Source organism: Parus major, chromosome 2 (assembly GCF_001522545.3).
Source record: "Parus major isolate Abel chromosome 2, Parus_major1.1, whole genome shotgun sequence".
Taxonomy (NCBI): domain Eukaryota; kingdom Metazoa; phylum Chordata; class Aves; order Passeriformes; family Paridae; genus Parus; species Parus major.
This window is the reverse complement of record NC_031769.1, coordinates 42,258,263-42,285,057: the sequence shown is the minus strand read 5'-3', so window position 1 is coordinate 42,285,057 and position 26,795 is coordinate 42,258,263. Positions and strand designations below refer to the sequence as shown.

At 38.5% G+C, this 26,795-nt stretch overlaps 1 protein-coding gene and 1 long non-coding RNA gene across 5 annotated transcripts in view; one reads left to right on the top strand and one right to left on the bottom strand.

The window, feature by feature from the left end:
* Positions 1 to 2,348: 2,348 nt before the first annotated feature.
* LOC117243879 lies at positions 2,349 to 6,173 on the bottom strand. The gene is made up of 2 exons (XR_004495846.1): positions 5,456 to 6,173; positions 2,349 to 2,985 (listed from the first exon to the last, which is right to left on the bottom strand). It is a non-coding gene; the product is annotated as an uncharacterized LOC117243879 (long non-coding RNA).
* Positions 6,174 to 6,362: 189 nt separating this feature from the next.
* Positions 6,363 to 26,795, top strand: part of CAPN7 (calpain 7) — a 31,876-nt gene continuing 11,443 nt past the window's right edge. The window contains exons 1-14 of one of the 4 annotated variants that reach the window (XM_033511929.1): positions 6,363 to 6,563; positions 10,527 to 10,635; positions 11,233 to 11,390; positions 13,629 to 13,696; positions 14,765 to 14,965; positions 15,400 to 15,486; positions 16,172 to 16,298; positions 16,627 to 16,712; positions 18,426 to 18,519; positions 20,079 to 20,225; positions 21,852 to 21,958; positions 23,483 to 23,603; positions 23,857 to 24,001; positions 25,445 to 25,544. In XM_033511929.1, coding sequence (XP_033367820.1) covers positions 6,462 to 6,563; positions 10,527 to 10,635; positions 11,233 to 11,390; positions 13,629 to 13,696; positions 14,765 to 14,965; positions 15,400 to 15,486; positions 16,172 to 16,298; positions 16,627 to 16,712; positions 18,426 to 18,519; positions 20,079 to 20,225; positions 21,852 to 21,958; positions 23,483 to 23,603; positions 23,857 to 24,001; positions 25,445 to 25,544 — 1,652 coding nt within the window. In that variant the 5' untranslated portion in view covers positions 6,363 to 6,461. Of the gene's footprint in view, positions 6,564 to 6,869; positions 6,948 to 10,526; positions 10,636 to 11,232; positions 11,432 to 13,628; positions 13,697 to 14,764; positions 14,966 to 15,399; positions 15,487 to 16,171; positions 16,299 to 16,626; positions 16,713 to 18,425; positions 18,520 to 20,078; positions 20,226 to 21,851; positions 21,959 to 23,482; positions 23,604 to 23,856; positions 24,002 to 25,444; positions 25,545 to 26,795 lie in introns of those variants that run through there. The other 3 variants (XM_015617883.2, XM_015617884.3, XM_015617885.2) reach the window with 3 other exon arrangements.

Sequence of the window (26,795 nt, the reverse complement as noted above, 5' to 3'; positions counted from 1 at the left end):
GAACAAACAGCAGCCATTCTTTAGTGAGCTATTTTACCTTCCTTTGCTTCTTGTCACTTCGTTCCTTGTCTTTAAGTTCTAGATCTCCCCAACTCTTCAAAATATTAATCATCACATGTCTAAAATATATTCACCTGACATTTACTGTATTGAATCAAACTGGAAAACACAAACCGACAACCTTTTAATGTAGGATGAAGAGACTATTGAACAAACTTTAATGACTAAGATAATGCAAATGACATGAAGGGGGAAGGGGCCAATAGAGTGATTAGTTTTATTTATTTTATAGTAGTGACAACTACCGTATTCTTGCTGTACTTGGACCTAAAAAAGGAAGAGATTACCTATAGTCTGACTAAATGTGAAACAGCACAGTCTATGGAAGCAACAAGAGAACAATGTCCTGGCTAAGCAACAGTGTAGAAATATGAACAGCATCTCAGGTAGAAGGTGGAAAGCAATTTATAAAAGGAGAACACTTGGGAAAGGATGTCTCTTACGTCACTCATAAGAGAGTAGAAATCTGGAAGGCAGTTACATACAGGGGCACATAAAGTTTCCCACACAGTGTTCCTCTTTAACAGGTAGAGGAAAAAGTAGTGATTGGTAAAATATATGGGATACTGGTTCTTAAAACGGTGAAGGGGGAGGCCCCTACAAACCTGAACATAGCATATCCAACTTCTGTTTCTGAACAAGGTGGTCACCTATTGAAAAAATTCACAAGTTACCTAAAAATGGCAAGAAATAAGAAGAGCCAGTGCTGTATTAGAGCATACAATCTGGGAGAAAATAAACACCCTTGCATTTCAGCTAGTCCTCAGAGAGCAGAAGGGTTGGGTGCAGCTACGCTGAATTTCTAATTATAACCAATTTGGCCCTCTAAGTCCAGTCACATTCAATAAGAACTTTCACAATCACAAATTCATGACTGGTACAGTTTATCTGAGCAACAGAAATAAAGATTTGGAATAGCCATTAATAAATGCACTTATTGCATTAATGATAAATATATCAAGGCAAGCTGGCAATTAGTTAAGCTAAATTACCAATTCAAGCTAAAGTAACAAAATCAGCTTTTCACTAAGCTTAACTTCAGTTAATCAGCTTGATTTCACCAGAGTATGTCCTGACACAGTCAGAATTACTAATCTTACAAAAAAAGGCCTACCTGTTTTGGGGTGGAGAGAGGAGGAAACCCAACAACTTGTCAGTGACCTGGGATCATATTTTCATCCTGTACATGGAAGATTCCAAATTTTTGGGTGAATGGGAGTGGACTGTAGTCAAATATAGTTGGTCAAATGTTGCTGCTATCATAGGTGGGGGGGAAGCCCCTTTCTCATTTTCATATTGATGGGTATATTTTTTCACGGGCAAAGGAAGGATGATGAGGGGGTTTTTGACCTTTGGGCAAGCTGAGCTATGGGACTTACAGATGAATCAAAGGTAGAATAGAACCTTGACACTTCAGCATTGCTTCAAAAAAGTCAAAGCAGCAGTAAAGGCTGTCTGATCTCTGCTCAGTAGTCTGCTTCCATCAACCTGCTAAAACCATACACCATTGTCTCCTCAAAGGACCAGATGCACACTTTTAACGTGCCCTGTTACACCTGGGTGAGGGGGATTCACATCTCAGGGTCAACATCCCTGTACAGAGGTGCCAAGTACTCTTCTGTGCTTCACTGAGACAACATTGGGCTGGGAGACCTCTGCTTCACCCCACACACTGAGTTGTTAAGCCTTGCTCTAGCCAGGTGCAAGACAAGCGTCTCAGCTCACGTTGGCTCAACCAGCCTCGACAATTCTCTGCAGCAAGCCTGGCAATTTTCCATAGCCAGTGGTACAAATAGTCTGTTTTGTGAAAGCCTGCTATGGAAAGTTGTACAAGGATCTCACCTCTGTATGTAGTAAACAGCCAGCAAAATTAAATGTTGTTAAATCACAGGGGAAAAAGCACCACATTAGGTACATAATGACAGATGCTAAAGCATTAATCTTTTCTCAGAAAAGCTGAGTCACTCTGGAGAGTGCTCAGAACTTCGGTCAGTGCTAAGCAGTGGTTAAAAGTGCAAACAGAGTTTTAGGCATCATTATGAAACAGAAGAAAACAATGCACAAGGATACAAAATTAATAAGACAACTCCAAAACTGCACACCGTTTTGGTCACTCCATGTCAAAGGAAACATTGTGAGGCTGAAAAGAGATTGAATGTGTGACAAAAGAAATAATGGTAGAAAGAGATAGTAAAGAACACAAATTTATGGGCAAAATAAATGATGTGAGTGATAGGATCATAATTTTTTTATAAGCAAGGGAGAAAAGGTGAAAAAATGCACTGAGAAACAGTATGGAAACTGGTTTATTGTTTTTGGTTTTGTTTTTGTTTTAATGGAATGTTATACAACAAATTTAAACATTCCCACAAAATATTTGAATGTCAAAAGCAAAATGTGATAAAGCAACAATTAGACTAATTAATTGAAAATAAACCCAGCAAGTAGTATCAGAGGCAATAATGTGAGTTCAACTCACAGCCTACAGGAAGCTGAGACAAAACACTTTATCCTATTCCTATACTATTTCAACAGGCATCAACTACATTCCAGTCAAAGGAATAAATAACGAGAGTTACTCCTGTTCTGACTCTGTATTGCCTCAAGAGAGCGAAAGTAACTGTGGAGGAATTCACAGACCAAATCATATTGAAGGTTTGTATCTTTGGGGTTTTCAATGCCTGGGGTGAGGGGGGAAGCACTAAAAGCACTTTCCTCTTCACACATGCTCCCTGGCCCCTTGGTCATGGTCACAAGCCACAAGGCTAGTCCTGGCCAGTTTTGGGGTCTGACCAACCCTTTTATCTCAGTCTCCTGGCATTCTTGCCTCCTTTCCTCCTGTGTTTGGATTATTACTCCTTCCTTGTCACAAAAGTCCTGCATTCTTTCACACTGTTTTGCTAGCACAGCGAGCAGATGTTCATCCTGCTTTTGAAAGCATAGCAGAGGTTACAGAGACAATATACATTTCTCTACCAAGTGGAATACATTTTAAAGATAATATACATTTCCAAGTTAGCTATTCCTAATTAATGCCTAAATTTTTAACTCCCTTGTCTCATTATAAAGCATTAAAAAACCTTGGCTTCAGTCAAATGAAAATAGATATAACAATAAACAAAATTTAGGTAAGAAGCATCACCAACATGCAAACCTCTATCCCTACAACACACATTTGAAAAAATGAGTAGAAGAGGCAGCAAAGCAAGAATCAAAACTAGGAGGCAGGAAGAGGAGCTGGGAGACAGCAAATTACAGCATTATGTGAGACAAAAGAAAAAGAGGGATGAAAGTATCTTCAGAGGAAGGACAAATGAGAATGAACTGATTCTGTCTTGTTAGCAATAAAAAACTATGACACAGAAACAGAGACCTGAATTTCATCATCTGACACTGCCTCTGCAAAAAGGCATGGGGTGGAGGGAATAATATTAAGATAACATATAGAACATATGACCCCAGAGAATATTGACAGCAAAAGGCAGGCAGGAAGGAAAGAAAGCAAGCATTAGATGAAATTAGGAAGGAAGGCATATAACATAAGTAAAAGGTGGGAAGTAAGGAATACTCACACAGCAAATATTACCAAAGGGAAGAAAAACTGGGGCAGAGGAGGACCTGGATGTGGAATTGGGAATTGTGACAGTGGAAAAAAGGATTTAACAATCTTAGTGGAAGTGGTTTTCTGCACAGTATCTTGGGAGGCAAGAGTTAACCAAACAAAAATTTCAATGTCTGGGATACATCAACATCAATTGAAAGAAATTATTCGTCCTGATCTAGAAAGAAAATGGGCCAATTTTAATATCTGGCTCCAAAAGTAAAACAGTACTACAAGCAAAAGGCAAAAAAATTATGTGTGTGAAGTCTTAGCTGCAGTCATGACCTTAATAACTTAGTGTGCTTTTTGTACATTTAAAAGTCTTGTGTAGAATTTTACAGAGGATCAGTAAGAAACAGAAACACACACACCATTTATTACCTGAAAAGGGCCAATCACAGTGACCATCAAATAGTGAAAAAATAATTCTTCCAAGTGACATTTTTGAATCCAGATTAGCTGGAAGAGACCTTAGCTTATGTTACAGAATAAGGGGTTTTGTCATGTAGATTTGAGTAAAGAACAGCATTATCTGTGGTTCTGCCCAGTTCAGCCTCCTTTTCATCATGCATATCACTCTGAATACTTCAGAGTTGCATTTGATCCATAAATGGTTTAGTCTGAAGCCATGATACACAAATTAATTTTAGGCTATGCAAGTTACACCACTATGTGTCAACATCAAATTGAAGCAGACCCTGACTGAAACGCTTTCATTTTCATGGTATCATTAGGGAATATGGAACAAATAGAGCTTTATTCAGAAAAACCTTTTAGTGTAATGTGAATCTTTGCTGTGCTCAGACAAAACCCATAAAATATACTTTGAAAGAAAAAGAAAACTCAAAACTACTAACTTTATAAGGAGCACAGCCAAAAAGGAAAGTTATGAAGAATACAAGAACTTCCCCCTACATAGCAGATCACAAAAACCGAGTTCCTTTTTGCACTAAACATTACTGTATTTATATAAATGCAGTCAGTAAAGCACAAAGGGATAAGGAAGAGAAGAAGATGGAATGGGAACACTTAACTCTGTACTTAAGAAAATTATAGGGAAAATAATAGATTTCAGTATTTCAGTACCTAGTACTCCTGCATTTAGCTGCACCTTGAACTAAATCAACAACCAGAAGACAGGCTGAAAAGACACACATAAAGGAGAGCTGCATAATAACTTGTCAGACAGTATTTTTATATCTCATTAAAACAATGCATTGCAATAAGCTGTTTTTTCAGGCCGAAGTAAAAGCCTGTAGAATCACAGAATTGTTCAGGTGAGAAGGAACCTCATCCAACCTTCTGTGGAAAGAGGAGCATTGATGAGACTAGCACCCTGTCTATACCCTCCTGAAAACCTGCAGCAATGTCCCCAGGGAGGCTGCTCCAACGAATGGTTGATGCTTCTATAAACATTTTCTTTCTTAAGTCAAAATGAAACCTCTCCTAGTGCAACCTGCTCCCATAATCCCTTACCATGTGACTCCTTGTGGAGGGTCCCCACTCCTCAAGAATCCCATCCCTCAGATTTCCTCTAACTGCCTCTTATGGTAGAAAAAAAGAGAAAATTCTGAACATCCTAGCTAAGCAAAACTGCTAGCCTGATTTTTTTGTTTTAATGAGGATCAGTACAATAAACCCAGGATTTTTTGTTTGCTTTCTACTTTACACCTATATGACAAACAGGTGCACACTGAAAATGCTCTCTTTTAAAGGCTAGAAAACCTAGCTTCAAGGGGATTAACTATGTCCATCTCTATTAAAAACTGAGAAATGGAAAAAAAAAAGAACAACCTCAGTCTGTAACCCCTGAGCTGCACCTGCTTCCTTCACTCATGACTGACAACCACGGGAGAGAAGGGATGGAAGAGAATCCAGGGAAGTGATTCTTCACCTGTACTCGGCACAGGTGAGGCCACACCTTGGGTGCTGTGTCCAGCTCTGGGACTCTGAGGTGTTGGAGTGAGTCCAGACAAAGGACCGACGGAACTGGTGAAGGGTCTGGAACACAAATCCTATGAGGAGCAGCTGAGGGAGCTGCTGGTACTCAGCCTTGAGGAGGGGAGCATCTCCTCTCTCTGGGGAGACCTTACTGCTGTCTACAACTCTCTGTAAGGAGGGTGTATCCAGGCGAGGTCTATCAGTGACAGGACGAGAAAACGTAGTTTTAACCTGTGCCGAGAGGTTCAAGTTGGACATTAAGAGGAATTTCTTCACCGAAGGAATGATTAGACACCGGGCTGCCCATGGAGGAGGTAGAGTCAACGCCCCTGGAGGTGTTTAAGGCTGGACGTAGCACTTAGTGTCACAGTCTGGTTGACACGGTGGTGTTCGGTGATGGGTTGGATTCGATGATCTCAGAGGTCTTTTCCAACCGAACTAATTCCGCAATTCTTTAATCACGCAGCTCCCAGCGCGCGCTCACCCCCCAATCGCCTCAGACAGGCGCGCGCTGCTCCCGCCCACCACCTCACCGCCACCACGCGCCCGAGCACGCGCAGTGCGGCCCCGGGCGGGGCGGCCGCTGCCGGGGCGCGTGGGCGAGGGCGGGCGGTGGGCGCGGCCAAAGGAGGCGGACCGGCCGCTCTCGGAGCCGGTGGGCGTGGCCATGTGCGCGGCGAGGCGGGCACGGGGGCGTGGCCAGACATGGGGGCGCGGCCGACGGGCGCGGCGGGGTCAGGGAGGCGGGGGAAGCGGCCGGGCGGGCGCGGGGCTGCTGGAGGAGGCGGGAACAGGGACAAGGTGGGCTTCGACGGGAGCTGTCGCCGCTGCCGCCGCTGGCACCGGGAGGGCGCCGGCCATGGACGCCACCACGCTGGAACTGGACGCGGTGAAGTTCGCGCAGCTGGCGGTGCAGCGGGACCAGAGCGGGCGCTACCAGGAAGCGGTCTTCTACTACAAGGTACGGCGGGGACGCGCCGGTTCCCTCGGGGCGCCGGTGTCTCCTTCTCCTCGCTGCGGGCTGCCTGATGCTCTTGAGTCTTGAGCTGCAGGAGGGTTCTCTCTCCCTGCTTGGTCCCCCGAGGGCCGGAGAGGGGTGTTCGGCACCCCCGCGGCCCGGCACGGCCCTGCAGGCGGAGAGAGACGCGCTGGGTCAGTGCGGCCGCCCCCGCCCTCCCCCGGCGGGTGTGCGCCGGGGACGAGCTGCTGGCCCGGGGAAGACGAGGCGGTGCCCGCCGAGACGAGAGCGGAAGGCCGTGCGTGAGCGTCGAAAGTTTTTCAGTCTCCGGAGCCGCGTCCTTCAGGGCGGGTTGCGAAACGCCTTTTCCCTGCGTCCTGTTTTTAGGTGGGAAGGAGCGCTGGCCGTGCGCTGATGTTTACTGACAGCCTTAGCGGTAGCATTGCAGGTACTCCGCTTAAAAAACGGGAATGGGCGCTTCTTCCAGCTGCTGGAGACACAGCCCCTTTAGTGCTTCTGGGAAGATTCATCATAACCTGAAAACGTCTCTTCCCGGCTGGTTCTACACTTTTATTCCTGGCCTCTCCCCAAGTCCTGCCGGGCCAGAAAGACTGATCAGTTTTATGCTGGCGATGTAAGCCCTGGGCATTTTGGAGAACTACAAGTGGTCAGACTGCTGCTCCTGGGTGTGCAGCTGTGAGCAACTCTGTTGTACAGTCATCAAGTAAATAGAGAGGTTTGTGGTGAAATACAAGATGCTCAGCAGTAAGACAGCTTCAGATCACAAGCTATCAGTGATAGGTTTTCAACCTCGCATGAATATGCTTTCCATTTGAAAACAGATTTTATCATTTCCGTACAGTTTCAGGTTGACGTAGCTAAGGGTTGATTCAGTGTCTTGCTTGATATCTGTAGGATTACTACTGGTATTTAGTAGTGTTTGTGCAACCATTAGGCATTTTCCACCTATGAATATAGTACCTATATTTTTCACCTAATTGTCTCATTTTGTGTTTTTATGTGTCATAAATTTACATTAAAGTTCCGTATCCCATTGATTTCTCACCTGCAAGAAGGTGAAGAAGTTCACCTCTGTGAAGCCTCTGTTTATCCTTATCACAGTAATCATTCCACAAATTCTATTACCCTGACAAATAACTTGTTAAGGGATCTGTAGTTGGCCTTTTATTTCATGAGATGTCTGTGAAATGTAAAAAGTATGGTGTTAATATCATGGTGGCCTATTCACGTAAGTGTGAAAGAATAGGAAAAGGAGTGGTTTTTTTCTTTTTTTTTTCAACTCAGTTGTTAATTTTTTGGAGGGCTAAATTTATATATGTAAACCTTATATATGCAAAAGTTATTATTACCCATAATAACACCAATAAGCTCTGTGTTCATCAGCAGCAGTGTGTGTGCATGGTCTGATAACCATGTGCAGTACTGCATTAGTACTGTGTATTTCTCCTTTTATCTGGGAGAAATTACTCAGTGCTATTCAGAATGAAAATATCTTTTTGTGCAAATAGTCACCCTTGTATGGTTTTGAACTTACATGTGTGTGGAAAATCTTTTTCACATACTGTATACAGGTGATATTCTTGCTAAGTAGAAAAATGCACCCCTGGTAGTCTTGGTGCACTTGAAGCTACATGAGACGAGTGTAACCTAGATACGTTTGACCTTCTGGATGTTGCCTGAAGAATATCTGCTGTGTTAGATTATACAAAATAGTTTAAAAATGCCATTTATTATTTCAGGGATACTTTATTTATTTATTCCAGCACAGTGGAGGTAAGCTCTGGCCTGTTACAGTTTTCTTATCAATTGCTCTAAGAAGTTCAGAGCCCACTGGTGCAATTAGTAAGCATGGGGGAAAGCTTGGGTACTGAACTGGCTTCTGGAGGAACTTGAGCTTAAGGATGAAATATGGAAAATGCTACAGTCATTGCCGTAGACAGCACCAAAACAGACCCATGTGGAGTTCCTGTGGTTAGCAAGTGTGCTTGGCTTCCTGCTACCATGCAACTTTGATAGAAGCCTAGAGAAGTGTTGCGTGTGGACCAGCTTTGAGCAGCTTGCTAATTAATGGTGCTCTGCAGAAATGTCATGATCATATTTGGACACTGATGACTTCAGCCAAAACTGCTGAAGGCTGTTGCTAAGTCTGGCTGTTGACCAGCTGTTAGCAGCTTGCAGGCTGATGATCAGTACTTAGCTTAGTGTGTCTGTGCCACACCACTTGTGACAAACGGTAGTGACATTGGAGAGATCATAAATGCTAAGTCTGAATTTCACATCCATCTGGTCACTGGAAACAGCTGGCATGCTGGCTTCACAAGCACTCTGTGTCAACTGCTTCGGTCCTTTGCAGGTTTGGTTTATAAGATACTTGTTTCCATTGTGCTTACTTCCTAAAACCAGGCAAAACCAATTGTGCTTGAAATCATAGAAGCAACATCAGTTATACACTGGTTTTGCAGCACTGGTTTGGAAATCCACATTTGTTCTTTGCATCATATATAGACCACATACCTTTGTGATACAGCACCTGTTTTGTCAGTCTGTACTTGCAGGATGTCACAGACAAATATACCCATCCCTTAAACATATAGCTGTAGTGCGCTTTTTTCCCCCTGCAAAAAAATAGTTATGTGCTAGACCTTAATGGTGGTTAATTGCTACGTACAAAAGGTACTTCTGCTTAGCCTTCAGTGTCTGTGGATGTTTTATGTGATGTAATATGGAGAATGATGCTGGCAGGGAGCATGTGGTACTTTGTTCTGTGATCTTTCTCAGTGAAAATTTATCCTGGTAACAAATACAGGCTGTATCAGGATCGGTTTTAAGTTTGGGCAAACTAAACAGATGGATATGGGAGCAAACTGCTAGCCAAAATAATGGCCATAAAACACACAAGGGTGCTCTGGCCATAGATCTATGCAGGGCAGCCTCTCTGAGCACCATCTCTGTGAAGCAGCTCTCTAGTTACTCTTTTGCTTTCTGCCTTCCCAGCCTGCTTGCTACGTGACCACCTCCTCTCCTCTACTGCTGGTGGGAAGTCAAGCACTGCCACAGAAGTGGGGGGTTTTCCCATGACAATAATGAGGTCAAAACAAGGTTTCTGTCCTCATTTTTGTGGGGTGACAAATGCTGATTCTCCATATGGTTCAGAGACTGTGTCAGCTCTGGCTGTTTATTGCAACCCTGCCAAACCTTACGTGTTTTTCATAAATTCAGTGAAGAGATAGACAGCTTATGCAACTGAAGGCTTTTTTTCTTAATAGATTTGTACAGTATGGAAAAAGCCTTAATGTGGGTAATGTATTGTGCTCCTGAGCCAGAGGCCTATGCTCCCTCCTGAAAGGAGACTTCCATCCAGTATTTTGTGTACATACCAACAGTTTAAAAAACACCTTGAGAAGCTAGGAAGCCTCACATTTGTAGGCTTTCCAGATTGGATAGCTTTATCTGAGTAATAATAATTAAAAAAAATACTTTCTAAACAAGAGTTATTGGTATGTGATTTTAAAAGCTTTTCTTTTTTTTTTTTACTTTCATTATTACCAGATTAAATGCAAGTAATTGGAATAGCTACATGCTTTTCCTAACTTTAAATTCTCATCTTTAAAACCAAACTGATTTCAGTGCATGCTTGAAGAGTTTTACTTAAAATCTCCTGATTTCATACATTACTATATAAACAGGCCAATGATTTGGTCTTACAGAACTTCTGAATGTTTTTATAGTCTTATAGATTGTCCCAGATGTGAGAAATTGAACATAGTCTAGTTTATAACTTGAAACTTTTTCTTTTGAGCAGAATTTCCCTGCAGCCACTGAGTCTTTTTGCAGATATAAGGGCTTGCTTTCATGCAACTCATGACTGCTGTACGCCCTCTGTTTATGGTAAGTAATTTTCTAGGCAGCAAACATTAACTTTGTCTCCAATTCTTCTCCCTGCAGGAAGCTGCACAAGCCTTGATTTATGCTGGGATGGCTGGGTCCAACTTGGAAAATATTCAAGAAAAAATAAATGAGTACTTGGAGAGAGTTCAAGCTCTCCATTCAGCAGGTGGGTAAAGAGCTTTCTAATTAAACCTCTGCTTAAATTAATTGAGTGGAAAGTTGTTTGCTGCTGTGAAATACATATCAATGGTGTTTGCTCTGTTTTTATTATTCTGATTTTCTTGTCCTTTGTGAAGAACCACAAATACAATGAGCACGTCAATGATTTGAATTCTGATACGTCCTAAATTAAGCACAGACTGACTTTCTAAGGACTTGGGTGTGGGTATTCTTTGATTTTAAATATTCTGAGGAACCACAACTGCAGAGCAAATGTGAGAAAGGCTGTTAATAAAGGTATTATGAGACATGGACCTAAGGAATTGTATATTGTCATAGGTGATGTATTTTCACAAATGATGCAATATTTTATGTGATTAAACATCCTTGTTCTCAGTGTAGTATTAAAGAGATTTTATTTACATAATTTCACTTCTGAAATATCCTGAGAGCTAATCTCTGCTTCAGGGAAGTGTGATGGTGTTTCCTTGTCCTTGCATAGATGTTTGCATCTGATTAGAGCTGCTAGTGTTTTGGTGACATGTTCAGGATGTTTTTACATGTCTACTGCTGTAGAAAGCTAAATAGTTGTGTTTTCATTTAGTTCAGTCACAGAAGACAGACCCTCTGAAGTCAAAACAACAGTTGGACTTGGAGCGTGCTCACTTCCTAGTTACACAGGCTTTTGATGAAGATGATAAAGGCAATGCAGAAGAAGCTATAGAGTTGTACACAGAAGCGGTGGAACTCTGTTTGAAAACAGTATGTTAAGCTACAGGTTAACTTGGTGGAATTATGTGATGGTAAGAAATTCTTCCACTCTCACAAATGACTGACTCTTAAAAGCTGGCTTGAAAATGGAGTACCTGTATTTGTAAAAACTACCTTTTAATTTTTTTTTGTCTGTTTCACTGGGTTTTTTTTAGTGTTTCTTCCAGTCTTTGTTATGTTGCTATACAACACTGTAAATTTATGGGGACTTGTCATTTATGTGTTTTATTTTCCAAACTGGATTATACTAAAATCTCAAAATATTCTTTGAAATTATTCAAAATATTTGAAATATTTTTCATGTTGATTTTTGCGCTGGAGCAAATACCACAAAAACAGAAATTAAAAACTGTTAAAAATGAAGATGACTTGCTAATTTGTCAGCTGTATTAATTTCTGACGACATTAAAAGAAATCATTTAAGGGAAATTGATGTGTGTGACATTTTCTGAAGACATAACAGTCTTCTGATGCCAAAACTATTAAAAATACTACTTGATTACTCAAGTGTTCAGCAGCATAGGTGTTACGAGTGAATTCAGTTCACACTGAAATTAATCAGGATGAATTGGCCATTACATGAAACAATGAAGAATATAATTACAGGTACTGCTTTTCTCCCTTAAGTCCAGTTGCCTTAACTAACTCATTACAAGAAGAGCTCACCATCATAATGTAACTCCACCAAGTCTGTTTTTATTTTCCTCTTCTTTTCAATGTTATAATGTAAAAATATTTGTGGGTTATTAAGGGTGTTATATTACTGTTGCTACATGCTTGAGTAAATCCTTTCCTCTGAATTATGTTAACAGGTTTTACCTAGGCTGAAACCCCCTGGTGATACAGTGTTACCAGATCAAGAGTTAGTAGAGCTGCTCTAGTTTTTCCACTTGAGCTGTTGGAGCAGAACATTTTCAGTTTATTACATAACATTTACTGTGGCAGCATGCTCCTCTTCCTCTGCTGTGCTCCTCCTTCTGTTGTCTCAGTGCATGCAAATATTACTGAAGTTAGTCTGAAAATATCTCATATTAACAACTGCATTTATTGGGCATTTTATTAGGTAAAAGATACTGCTGAAGTTTCTTTTAATCTTGACTAGCATATTCTTTTGTTGACATGATGGTAAGGTTTGTCCCTCGGGGTGACCCAAAAGTACCTACTTCTTCCCAGGATGAAAGCAGATTTAAGGAACTCTGCTATCTTGAAGGTTTCTCCTCAGTATATTCAAGGGAGAGATTTGTTTCTCCCTTATCCTTGAGGTACTCAGAGAGCAGCCATTACTCCTCTTCTGTGGCTGATTCTTAGATGAGTGTGCTGGTGTTCCACCTCCACTACTTACATTTATAAATCTTTAGAAGTCTTTTCCAACCAGGAACCTTCATTTATTTGCAAATGAAATTAGTTGCTTACAGAGGGTGTTTCAAGTTTTGTTTCTTGGGGTGAAAGTAGCTTGCTTTCTGTATCCTCAGTTGACATCCCTGACCTGGAATAATTGGTCTAGGCACAAAGCTAGAACCTGAAACCTGCATGTGGGTGCCACAGGAGAAGCCACGCCTCATGTTGTGTCTCCTGTACATTGTTTGGCTGCAGAAGCCCTGCTTCATCTGTAAGGAAGAGAAAATTATAAACTGTCATAGATGACCTCCCAAATGGGAACAGAAGTTAACACTTCATACCTTTGTCACCCTGTCCTAGGTTATTTAATGGTTTTGACTGCAAGTTAAAAACGTTGTTCTTGCACCTTTGTCTTGTTTGTTTGAAGACAAACTTATTTTTTGAAAGTCAACACTTAAAATCTTTTTCCTCAGTTACGATGATCATTTTAACACACGTGGGGAAAAAGAATTGGAACACATCCAAGTTCAGCAGTATATGCAACATTTTGTTTTGTCTTCTTTCTGCCAATAGTGTTTTAATACAATTAATTCTTCTGGCAATTCTTTTTGTATATGCACTGTTTTCCATGCTGAAGAATTTTAGTCACAACTTCCATCCTATCAAAATTTCACTAGAACAGCAAAATGATATTTGCTTACATAGTATTTTTTCATTCTGACTTTAAAAAAAGAAACAACAAACAAAGCAAAATATTTGCTAATTTCAAAAAGAGAATTGGAAGAAATAGCTAGTTAATCTTAGCTGTAATCTAGAAGTATGACAACTGAGGTTATAAAACATGTTGGTAGTTTTTGGATGTGTAGATTTTTCTTTTATTTTGTACTTTAGGCTACTGAAACCTCAGAAGCAGGCCTACAGTCCAAACTGAAACAGCTGGCTCGACAAGCACTGGATAGGTGAGTACCGCTACTGTTAGTAAACATACTTGCTGTCAGGTCTAAGTGCACCCTCTGAGTTGGATTCTCAGTCTAACATGTCTGTGTGGATTCTGTGTTGACTCATGTCCTTCAGAGTTCACCCTGGAGCTAGTTGCCAGCTGCTTCACTGCTGACAATCCTCTGGGAATCTTGGGACATGCAGAATCAGGAAAGAACTGTGTGCTTCTTAGAACAAATTCAGTACTTCAGAGATGGAATCCAGAGTACTATAATTGTTGGCCTCTATAAAAGATGCTGAATTTAGGCTAGCATGAAGTCAAGGTGTCAGTGTCCATCCATAAGGAAGACAGCTTGGAAACTGGGAAACACTTTTCTTTACAATAGCAATCTAATTTCGTGGTAGTGAAATCTCTGTCTGAAACAATTTACGCAAATGTACATTCAGCGTACCTCTTTTTAAATCAGCTCTATGATGGTGAATCCCAGGCTGTGTTGGGCTAAGTTTCAGTATAAACTGGGTTTTAGCACTTCTCAATCTGTGTTGAGGAAAAAAATCCCTATATTTTGCATGTATGTGACTATCCAGCAGCTTAATGTGGCAATAAGAAAATATGGCTCCTGCATACACAATGTTCAAGCAGTTGAAAGTTTGGGTTGTGAGAATGCCCGTGGGTTTTACTATTATTGTACCTGCTAGACAAAATAAATCTGGAAGGTATGAAAGGATACAGATCAGTTTTCTCTCTGTGTTTCCGTGATCTTGTTCTGAGATTCCACATAATGAACACTTAAACAAATTCTCCTATCAGCATAATTTAGAGGCAATAAAAATCTAATGAGTTCTGTCAAAAGCAGCTTGTATGAGTTGGAAATGCTATATTTTAATTGATTCAGGAACAGAAAAATAAAGAAGTACCAGCATCAGAAATAGATTTTTGTTTTTTAGAGGAAAGTACTGTTGGTCAACTTGGGCATTTGCTCATTCTGTTTAACATATGTGGGAACATGAACCAAGAAAATCAGTAAAAGAACTGTAATTATATTTTTATCACTGTTGTAAAGAAATGCGTTCTTTATTTGCTTTAGAGCAGAAGCACTGAAGGAATCTATGTCAAAGTCATCTCAGAAAGAAAAGCCAACTGCAGCAAAACCAAATCAGCCAGTCAGAACATTCTTTCCACTGGGACCTGATTTTTCTTTAAATGATAAACCACAGACAATCAGAGCAGTACAAGCTAGTGAATCTCAGCGTCAGAGATACACTGCAGAGGAGATAGAAGTACTCAGGTAAGTCTAAGACTTTTGAAAATGAGTTCATGAAAGGTCTGGCTCTGAGAAGCCAAAGTGCAAAGTTATTTTTATAAATCTAAAAAAAGATTTATACTGATACATCTGTAAAGATACAACTGCTACTTCACTGGAAATTGAAGGACCGTAGTATTTTACATTACTCTGCCTTCTATTACATCTGGTTCCTTTTACTTTGGTTTTTATTAGAGGTGAAATAAGCTTGAAATAATCCATAAAACCATTAACCTAAATTGTGACTTTGGAAAACTATCAAAATTATAATGTTGAAGAGGTAGTTGTCTTGTTTTCAGAAGCATTGTGTATTACTAGTTTTTAAAAACTTATTTTATTGTTACCTTCTGTAAGTTAATCTTCAGAAGATGATTGATAGGTTTATAACTCTTCTTTTTTGTTTTTCTTCTGACTTGTAGGAAGACTTCAAAGATTAATGGCATTGAATATGTACCTTTCATGAGTGTTGATCTGAGGGAACGTTTTGCCTTCCCTATGCCTTTTTCGTAAGTATACTTCAATTGCTGAGCTTCATTTTTGTTTTTATTTTCAAAACTTTTCCATATTTACTATTTCTGTATTTTCTTTTTCAGGGTTTAAAATTGTTTACATAGGCTTTTAAGCATAATTTAGGCAGAGATATTTAAATACTACCACTTCCTTCTTCCACTCTGAACTTTATTGTAAGCTGATCCTGCTCTATAGTACTTTTGCACTTGTGTCTTCACAAGCCTATAAAGATAATATTATATTTGGCTTTTTGGATTATTGGGCTGGGCTGGCAGCTTCAGTCTGTTTTCTGATGCTGCTCCATGCTAATGAGTTTAGCTCTGTTGCCTGTAATATGGAGGTGATAGCTGTTTCCTGTGTAAAGGGCTGTTCTAAGGAAGAGTGATATATAACAGCTAGACTTTTATTCATAAGCAATAATAAAAAGATTACACAGCCAGAATAGATAAAGACATTTGGGTTTGGTTGAATTTTTTTAACATTTTTGCCTTTTTCAGCCTTAAAAATCACAAACTTAGAAGCAGTGTTCTTGAAATTGTTTTACAACTTTATAATTGTTCTGTGCATATTTTTCACCATCTATCAGACATATTTAAGACTGCATAAAAAGACATATTTAAGACCATAAAAAGCTCTTTTAAACTGCTGTTGATTCTACTTTTTTTTCTCTCTTAAACCTAGTGATAAGTGTGGGAAGCTACCGTTATCCCCCAAACAGAAAGCAATGTTTGCCAAGTGGGTGCGACCAGATGATATAACAAATAACCCTACAATGATCTATACTGTATCAAGTTTCAGCATAAAGCAGGTAAATTGTTCCCAAGGAAAATTGTGTGCTGCTAGTGGTTTATCATGGGGAACTTTATTGTTCAAAGAGGAATGCCCAAATATGAGAGTGCTTTCCTTGGCTCTTATGAGTTTAAATAACTAGAAAAAATTTTGCTCTGTAGGGGGCTCATGTCGAGCAAGCATACATTTTCTGCCTCTTTAATAGTGGCTTTGCTTCTTTTGGTTTAAATCCTTCCCTTTTGAAGGGAATTACTAACTGACTGTTTTTCTTCCCTCCACACACTGCATTCATCTCTCAGTATCTGAGTTAGTCATAAATGTCCTCACTGGTTTTCTTTTCTTTGTAGACAATAGTGTCAGATTGTTCTTTTGTGGCATCACTAGCTATCAGTGCAGCATATGAAAGAAGATACAACAAAAAACTGATCACAAGGTAAGTAGCTCTTGCTTCGTAAGATCTTTTCAGACTTAATACTGCCAGGCTTTTGCAGCATGTTCTGTGGCAGCTGTACACAGTGAAAAAACAGCATTTGTTTCACCTTCATCTCCCTTGGACCCATGTGGTTTCAGTACTTCTAAGCTGGAAGTCAACTTTATATTGAAACAAAGGATTTGAAGTCTAACAGCAAAAAGCTATTAGACAAACATTCCTAATAAAAATTTTGAGTCAAAATTTGGAACAGATCGTGAATTTATTCACCATAGACATGTTCAAAGAAACAACAGATTTCAGACATTTATATATGCTTTAATATCTGAGATTTTTTTATAGACACTCCCAAAAGTCTTGCCCAATTTATTGCATCATGGTATAGGTATTCTGTTTCTTTATTACTACCAGAACATCTCATCTGTCTTTGTTTAGTGGATAACCCAAGTTTTATCCAGCTAAGCAGCACTTTATTAAATTTGCTGTCCTGGTTAGACAATTACCACTGAGTAAGTTTTCTGGGGTGTAGCAAGCCTATGAATTGGCTCCCTTACTATACCTGCAGTGTATTAATCAGGTTTTCTGGGGTGTATAGGTCTTTGACTCCTTAACTTGCTCAAGATAGCTTTCTTTTTCTATGACATTTTATTCATCTCTAGTTATATGACAACCATTAAACAGTTCTCTATTGAATTTTGTTCTTCAACTGTTGATTAAGTTCTCTAAGAGGTATGGGTTCATGGAGTTCCTTTCTGCAGGTGCTGTGAGATAATTTCTCAGGGTTTTCTACTGACACTTAGCCAGCACAAGTCTAAATCAAAGCCATCTAAAAACACAGTCAAACATTTCTTGACTAACTAAGCATAGTTCATTACAAATTTTTTTTAAAATCACAAAACTCCTGTGTAAGTAAGCTATAACTCACTGTCAATATACATATATACTTCTGTATATATGTATATTGACATAGAGACACTAGAATCTAACTTCAGATGTGCTTTGAGGAGTCAGATTAATTTGGAAGGATTTTGTATTTGTTTGGGATTTTTTAAGTATAAACTTTATTTTTAATGCTCTCTAGTTTCATTTTACTGCTTTGTTAGCTGCTGTGCAGCAGGTGGTGCATTTTACATCTCACTGTAGAATAAATGTTAACAACACTATCTCAGCTCCACTCAGTTGGCATTCTATGATAAATTTGCCATGGGTTTTCTGGACTTTGCTGGGAGGCTCTTGCCAGACCAGTGTGTGAATGTTTTTGATTGTTTCATTTTAACCTATTCTTTTAAGAACTGAATTTGTATTCTTTTCAAGAGCAGCAAGTTCTGCACTGCCTTCTCCTTCAAAAGTTGGACTTGTCATTCTGACAGATATTTATATTGTAGACTTGTAAATACTGCTTGTTTAATCATAAGATAAGTTTGCTTGCCTTGCTTCTCTTCGTGAAACAATGAGGTTACTTATGTTCTTTTTGCTACTATATTAGTAGAAAGCTGCAGCAAGAGCAGGGCCTGAAAAAACATAAAACCTATTTAAACATGATTATTTTTACTAAATTTGAGTTTCTCTTCATTAAAAATTCCATATTTCTGTTCAGTGTAAATTCCATAAACAGACTGTGTTAACCCTGCTTTTATCATTGTAAGTGTAGATACAGCCAAGTCATTTGTGTAATAATTTCCTCATTTTCTTTTTTTTTTTCTTTTCTATTAACAGTATAATTTACCCTCAGAATAAGAAAGGAGAACCAGAATATAATCCATGTGGTAAATACATGGTGAAGCTTCATATCAATGGTGTTCCTAGAAAGGTAAATGTTTTTGGGGAACTTAGTACTGTTACTGTATAAGTCATGGGTTTTAAAGGCTTGATCAGCTTCACTATGAAGTGCTTGCATAGCAAAAACTTTAGGCAGGTGTTTTTTGGAAAGTAGTTTTTAATTGTTAAACCTTTTTAAGATTCATTTTGAAGTATGCACCCACATACTTCTTCTGTCTGTTCTTCTATAGGTGTTCATAAAAGTAACCTTACATTAAATTAATGTAATTAAATGCCTTGTATTACTTAACAGAATTGTGAAAACCAAACAGGAACAAAGCTATGTATCCCCTATTTATAAATTAGATGTGCACTCTTCCACTGACTCTTAGAAAGAATTAAAAAATATAGAGGGAGGTATGAGGAAGAGTATGGATATGAAATGACCACAGAGGAATAACTCAACTGATAACTCAAGCAAGGCCTTGCTCAACTACAGATTTCTAGTAAGAAGAGGAAATACCTGAAAATAAAAGTTCACAAACTCACAAACTACTTAATTTTCTTTCCAGTGCAATAAATAAAAACATAAAATAATGTATTTTTCCTTGTAATACTTAACTGTAGCATAGATCATAGTGACTGATGAATGTTTATCAGAGTTCAGAAGTTGAGTGGTTATATTTGTGGGGTGGAAAAGTAGAGGGAAACTCCTTAAAGGCTCTTAATTGTTAAGGTATAACCTCTGGGTCAGGAAGTCCTTGAGCTGCAAAATTCCAGAATCTGAATGTTTCAGGAAAGTATCATTTTTGTGTCTGCCTTGCTCTTAGTTTTCTTTCCAAAATAACTCCTAGTGGCTGCCTTTTGTCAGGATGAATGGCCATTTACTCTCCTATGAAAAGGTCTATTCATTCCTGCACAGATAAGATTTGACCAGAGAATGTGCTGTGTTGGTAGCTTGCATTTGTAAAGGACCAGTGCCAACAGGAAACTGAAACACCTATTCACAGGAACTGTTTCAGATTACTGCAAATATGCAGTAAGAATCTGTAATGATGATGAATATATAGTACTTAAAGAAGAAATGTTACTACTGCCAGAGCTGCTGCTTTAAGGTGTTTTTCCTCTTTAGAGAGAAGAAACTTAGATCTGGAACTCGAGGCTATGAAAGTGATATGACACTATTTGTTTCCTTAAAGATAAATATTTATTTCTCTGCTTCCTACCAAGTATAGTCCATGCTCTGATTCCTAATTAGATGAGGAATATTATTAAGCTTTTCTTTACTTTTTATGCTTGTAATTTCATGGAACCTTTCCACAAGTGCCTTTGGCAGTAACTATTGCACACTTTGTAAGACTGTACTGTTACCATCAGTCAAGGCAGCCACTCACATGTCACCCAGTTAGACCAATGCAATCAAGAGCTGGCAGAAGAATTTCTTGTTCACTTGGGCAAACCACTGCAGGATTGATGGAAGTGTCCATATGTGAGAATAATGGTCAGGTCTGTCTTTGTCTGAAAAGCTTTGTATTAATGAGGGTTTTATCTTCTGATTACGTTCAAAATACTTTATTTGGTTGATGATGATTTTTCATTCATTTCACACAGGTAATCATAGATGACCAGTTACCTGTTGATCATAGTGGGGAACTTCTCTGCTCTTATTCCAATAATAAGAATGAATTATGGGTGTCACTAATAGAAAAAGCTTACATGAAGGTCATGGGAGGATATGATTTTCCTGGATCAAATTCTGTAAGTATGAGATTATTTCAAAGAGGAAAATATTCCACTTAAATAATAATGGATAAAATAATTTCCTTCTAGTGAAATCAGAGTGAACAGCTCGGGGAGACAAGTGTTTGGTTAGACATTCTCTTAATTTTTTTCTGTTTCTTTCACAAATATTTTTAGCTGTACTTAATGAAATTATTCCATCAAAACAGAATGAGCAAGACATCTTGATGGTCAAAGTTAATCTTAGTCCTCAGACTTCAGTATTGATGGTTGTTTGTATAGATTCTAGATGGAGGTGTTGGGTGAAGTCATAAATTCTCTTTGGCCATGCCAATACTGCTGATTTTGGTTTCTAACTATTTCAATAAATAGGCCAGTTCTCCCTCATTAGTTAATGGAGTCAGCTAGGAAAGGAACAGTCTACTCATTTAGAAGATCTATATAGAGTGAGGAAGTACTTTGATCTGTGCAAGTTTGTTTATCAGATTGTTCCACTCATCTCCATAAATATGCATTGGGTTTCTATAATGTGGTTACCAAAGAAACAGTCAACATATTACATACAAGTGACATGCAGGTTATTCTTTAAAGAGGGTTTGCTGAAATGAATAGCCCACAGAATTTGTTACTTAGGAAGCCTTTCTGATTTTAACTTTATACTATTAAAATTTTAAAGATTTTTTTTTTGTACTTTGTGGTGTTAATTGGTGTCTTGACAATCACATTCTTGGTGGGTATACTTGGTAATCGTCACCTCTTGAAAGACTGTTATGGAGACAAATGTAGCTTTGTATAAGGGGTAAATGTAGGACACATTTTTATGTGTCAGGCTGCTTTGCTTTGAAGGCCAAAAGCTGGTGAAAATAACTATGTTTTATTCCCATTGTCATCCTCTAACTTGCTATCTGGAAAAGCAGCTTGACTGGTGACATTTAATCTCCACCCTTCCTGCCCTCTCCACTTTCCACTGTATTCCAGCTTCCTTCTGTAATCAGGGTTACTTACAGTCAGACTGTCTTGTACTTTTAATTCGTCAAATTCCCACCCTCACAGTACTGATTATTGACACTTCAAGCATTTACAGTCTCTGCTTTTGCTTTGAGGAGTACAAAGCAAAAGAATAGGAATTAAGAAATATTTGAAGGAGTTGAGAAATTAAAGCACCTTGTTATGGAAATAGATGTCAGTGTCAGCTTTATCAAAAAGAATAAAAAACCCAAACCCTGAGCTTTAGAAAAAACCCCCATAAATTATTCAAAATGCATATATAATAGCAAGGTACCAAACAGTACTTCTGAGATATGTTTTCCAAATCTGTAAATCAATGAAATAAATAGAACACATCACACAGTTGAGCATGACTGATGATTCTGATATGCTTCCATTGCTCTGAAATTTCATCAGTTCACTTTTCAGCTTGTTTGTTGATTTATTTTTTTTTTTTAAGCTACTAGGAAATGATGTCCTTGTCTAATCAAAGAATTTTTGTTTGTTAGTCTTAATCTTGACCCTTTTATGTGCAGAGCTGTATTGTAACTTTTGTGTACTTGATTTCTTTCAAGGCATTTTATAAGCTGTGTACAGACATCATATGTTTATATATGGATTATCTGTTCTGATTTCTTTTGAATACTTTCATTTCAGAATATTGATCTTCATGCACTGACAGGTTGGATACCTGAAAGAATTGCTATGCACTCTGACAATCAAGCCTTCAATAAAGACAGCACTTTCAGGATGCTTTATCAGAGGTAGACATTTTTTCTTTCCTAAGTAATTAAAATGCTTGCTGTGTATTAGCTGTGTTACCATTGTAAAAGAAGTACAGTCACCACAGATACTTCAACAGCATTTTGGTACTGCTACAAATTGTGCTTTTTAAACCTCCGTGTGCTTTCTGGAAGAAGAAGAATTGAGGTATTGGTGGCTTTGATAGAACAGAAGATTAAAATCCTGGGGAATTTTGTGCAACAGAATTCTTCTCCTTTATGTATGAATAAAAAAAAATAACCCTTTCCTTGATAAAGAAAACAGAATATAGAGTCAGAGAAGAGTAGTTTGGAACCAATATACCACTTATATTATATCTGGTACCAGTTATAATATATACCAGTTAAGTGTTTAAAAAGAAAAAGGATATGTGTGTTGAGTTTCCACACAGTTTCCCAGAACTGTATTATGTCTGCTGTCCTTAGCAAGAAGATATAATACAGTATTTCTAGTTGTATCACAAGATTATGCCCCATTAGTAAATCTCCTGGAGGAGCAACAAAAGTCCATCAAAACTGCAATACTGATTTTCAGACCTACAGCAACAGTAGGTGGATTTGATGGTCTTAAAGGTCCGAAGTAAATGATTCTATTATTTTGCTTATGGTGTAAGAGCTGTAAAGTATAAATGCCAAATATACCAAGTACTTTGATTTCTTTCATAACAGTTTTGTGCAGCCAGTGTCTTATGTATTTCAGTGCAGTAGAAGACTGAAACATCTGCATCCACGATAAAAGAGTCTTTCTACGGTGTTTTTTCAGTTGCTTAGGAGCTCTCAGAGCTGTCAACAATTTTTCACATGTTCTGGTGTTGTAATTTGAAGGTGTGACTGAAGTTAGGATGGGATCTAGCCATTGGAGCATCGCTGTTGTTCACCTGTGCTAGAGTGAAAATGTGTTGATCCATATAGTCCAGTGATCCTGTGATCTATCTAGGGACACTGAGTATGTACTTGGATTTTTAATGTAGGCTGGAAACATGCTAGTGTGTTTTCATAACAGTAATTGTTACAAAATTAACAATTGCTATTCAGAACACTAAACTTAAGTATAAAGAGCTGCAGAAGTATAGAAGCATGAAATTCTCATTCTTCAGAATCCCAGGGCTGTGACAGACTTGATAATTTGCTATCTATAGTCATCAAGTAAGTGGTGATGGAACCACATTTGTGCTCAGCTGTGGATCTGTGAAGTATCTTAAAACTGACACAGGCTGAGCTTCAGGTTGATAAGTGCTGAATTTTGTTTAAGAGAATATGAAATTATATTAAAATAATCTTTTTTTAATTTAAACTATATACTTAATTCTGAAAGAAAAATAGTTCCACTTTCTCATATTTTCTTCAGGAGTGATTTCTGCTGACAAAAACCCCTGTATCCCAGGTTTTATAAAACAGGGTCGTGATAATGGACAGTGTACAAACATGCTATTGCAGTGTCTGGAAAATGTTAGATTGCAACTTGTGAGATTTAATTAAGCTTTTTTTTCACCTCTTTTTCAACAGATTTCACAAGGGAGATGTCCTTATCACAACAGCAACAGGGGTGATGTCTGAAGAGGAAGGAGAAAAGTGGGGTTTAGTTCCAACCCATGCATATGCAGTCTTGGATATAAGAGAATATAAGGTATCAAGTGAAACTAAAGGTGGTTTTAAACTCCTGTTTTAAACCTGCATGTGTTTCTAGGTTTACCCTAGATGGGTAGCTACTGATTTTTTTTCTCTAATGGCTAATGTGTTTTTTGTCTTGGACTCCACTGGGAAATTTCAGAAAACTTGATGATTCTGTGTTTTCATGATCCATATAAAAACCACTTTCAATATTTAAAAATGACTGTAACAAGATGAACTGACAATTTTACTTTGTGTGGTTTTTTTAGGGACTTCGATTTCTTCAGCTAAAAAATCCCTGGAGCCACTTACGTTGGAAGGGACGATACAGTGAAAATGACACAAGAAACTGGACCCCAGATTTACAAAAATACTTGAACTTTGATCCCAGGACAGCTCAAAAAATAGACAATGGTAATAAGGTTTTAAAAGTTATTATAGATCTTTGTGGTGTATCCCCTGCAGGAAGGTGGAAAGAAATGCTTACACACAAGGAGAGTAAAACAAATACTAGAAACTAAATAGTCCAAAAGTTTAGGAAGTATTTGTGTATTTAAATCTGTCATTTCAGGTTTTTCTGGGGTTTAAGTAATCTAGACTGTTAAATATATATCTGAAATTCATTGACAAGACAATACCTTCTTGGTTAAGTGTGCTGTCTCAGTTTGTGGGAGTTCTGTGCAAAGAGAACATTCTGACAATAAACTGTGTAATGCTGCTTTTTAATACATGAATGGGCTTTTTGTGGGTTTTTTCCTCTGCAACATTTTCAAATATGTATCAACATGCTTACTGTAATCAGTATTTAAATCAGTTTTTCTGCTGCAGCAGCTGCATTTTACTTTCAGAAAGATGTTTCTGCTTTTTCACTGTGTCCTCATTGCTGTCTGCAAATCCCTGAGGGAGCTGTTTTGTTCAGTGCCACTGTTTTTACAACACTGTACCTCCAAATCCTTTAGATTATAGCATTTATTGATAAGCCTTGTGCAGATGCCTGATGAAAACTTTTTATTTAAACATAAAAATAGCAGCCCTGGATTTGTGACAGTTATAATAGCTTGTTATTTATTTACCCATTAATTTTGTAAGTAGTTTGTAGCATCTAGTTGTTAAAATTTTATATGAAATTACTCCAGTGGACTTATTCCTTCTAAGTGGATTTACACTTTGGTCTTCTTGTTTCTGTGTAGTTATTGTGACTGTTCTTTAGTGCTGCAAGCCCTGCAACTGCCTGTGTCAGAGACATGATTCATAAGGCTGCTACAACAGGCACTGTTGTTGGCTGGAGTTGCAATTAAGTGAGCTATGGAGAACTAGAATAAATGCATAAGAATGTTGCAAAGATAAAGCAAATTTAGGGTGCAAAAACAAGTGACATAGGTATTGGATGAAGTATCTTAGAAATACATTTAAGCATACTCACATGTTGATTGAGTACTTGATTGTGCTGGATGACAGCTGATGTAAGTTGTTGAATTTCTGGAACCTGTTTGACTGTGGTTTTTGTTTTGTTTTTAAGAAACATAGGAAAGGGGAGATCAGGTCAGAATCACCTAATGATGTCTCAAAATAGCAGATTTTCTCATACCTTCTGCTTAGTGCTTGAGAAGGGAAAAACATTCTGACAGCTTCAAAAAGTCCCAGATAACAAGCAGACATTAACTTGTGTTTTCTTGCTTTAATTTGGTTAGGGGGGCAAGTTTAAATGAAGCAATTTAGGCAGTTCAGACATTACTACTACATTTTGCAGAAATGTTGGCTTATATGACCTGTACCATTTGCTCAGAAAGAGACTTTTGAGACGCAAGTAAAATCAAGTTATCTGTTAAGAAAATAATAACAACATTTCCTTTTCAGGCATTTTCTGGATTTCCTGGGAGGACCTCTGCCAGTACTATGATGTTATTTATTTGAGTTGGAACCCAAGTCTTTTTAAAGAATCTACATGTATTCACAGGTTGGTCCAAAAGATAAAATTTTTGTTTCAAAATCTCAGTAAGTGTTCTGATGTGATGTTTCCTTCCTTCCATTCTTCCAGGTTACAGCTGGGGGTTGGAATTCCAACCCTGTTTTTTTGAGCCTGACTTTCCCAGCCCAGGCCTTGTTTTTGACTACTTCTGTAACATCAGTGGAGCTCAGTGACCCTTGTGATGTTGCTGTGGAACTGTAATTGTGTAACCAGATTCTGACCTCAGTCCCACATCTCCCTGTCAGAATAAAAAACAGATTTTTGTGCAGTCCATCTCTAAGCAGTGCCCAGACACTTAAGTGCTTAAGTGACCTAGTTATTATTTGGAATTCATTTTTCTGGCCACTTGCAAGTGAGTTGTGTGGCATGTGTTGTCTTTATAGGGTGTGTTCACTGACATCAGGGTAGTTTAACTAGTTATGTGTTTTAGCAGTTGTATTTATCATAAATAATCTTCCTTGCCTGCTGATTTGTTTTCTGAATGGGATATTACATTACCAAAAATCTATTACATTCAGGGGTTTTGTCTCCCAGTTTGAAGATAAGTGTGTGTATCTGTGTCTTGGTTTTGGAAAGCCAGGGTTTTTATATTTTTCCTCTCCACTAGGCTGCACTTTGCCAATCCTTCCACACTGTCCCTGCAGGTGTTAGCTCTGCACAAGCTCCTTCATCCACAGTGTGACTGCTGAGCTTATCTGTAAAGGCTCCTTCCATTTTTGCGCTCCAATTATTTCTAAAATACACTGTGGTGATGATAATGTGTATGCTAAAGTCAGAGCTCACCTACTGGTCTGTCTGTCCTTACATCATCAGTGACTGTCTTCCCTCTGTCTAGGGAAAAGCCTTAGCAGTGGCAGTTGCCATAAAATGCACAGTAACAGCAGTGATAATTTGAAGCTTTGTTAATGCAACCTTCCACACATGCTGTTCAGCTTTACAAGTGTGATAGGGATAAGGAGACTAAGGAATAGCTGTATACACTTCTGTTTCCAGTGTGCCACACTCTATGTTCAGTCATCAGCACATTTTGGGGTTCTTTTTTTTCACTGTATTTTTCTTGTCTAGACACTTCAAAAGGCAGCAGGCAGATTCTGCAGCAGGGCACCTCAAACGTCTTTAACACTTCTGGCAGTGCACCCTTCCAAGCATGAAACAGGGCAATTTTTAAAATAAAAATTGCCTCAGGAAAAAAAAAAAAAAAACAAAAAACTAGTGGAGGAAAAGATTTGGCAAGCTTTT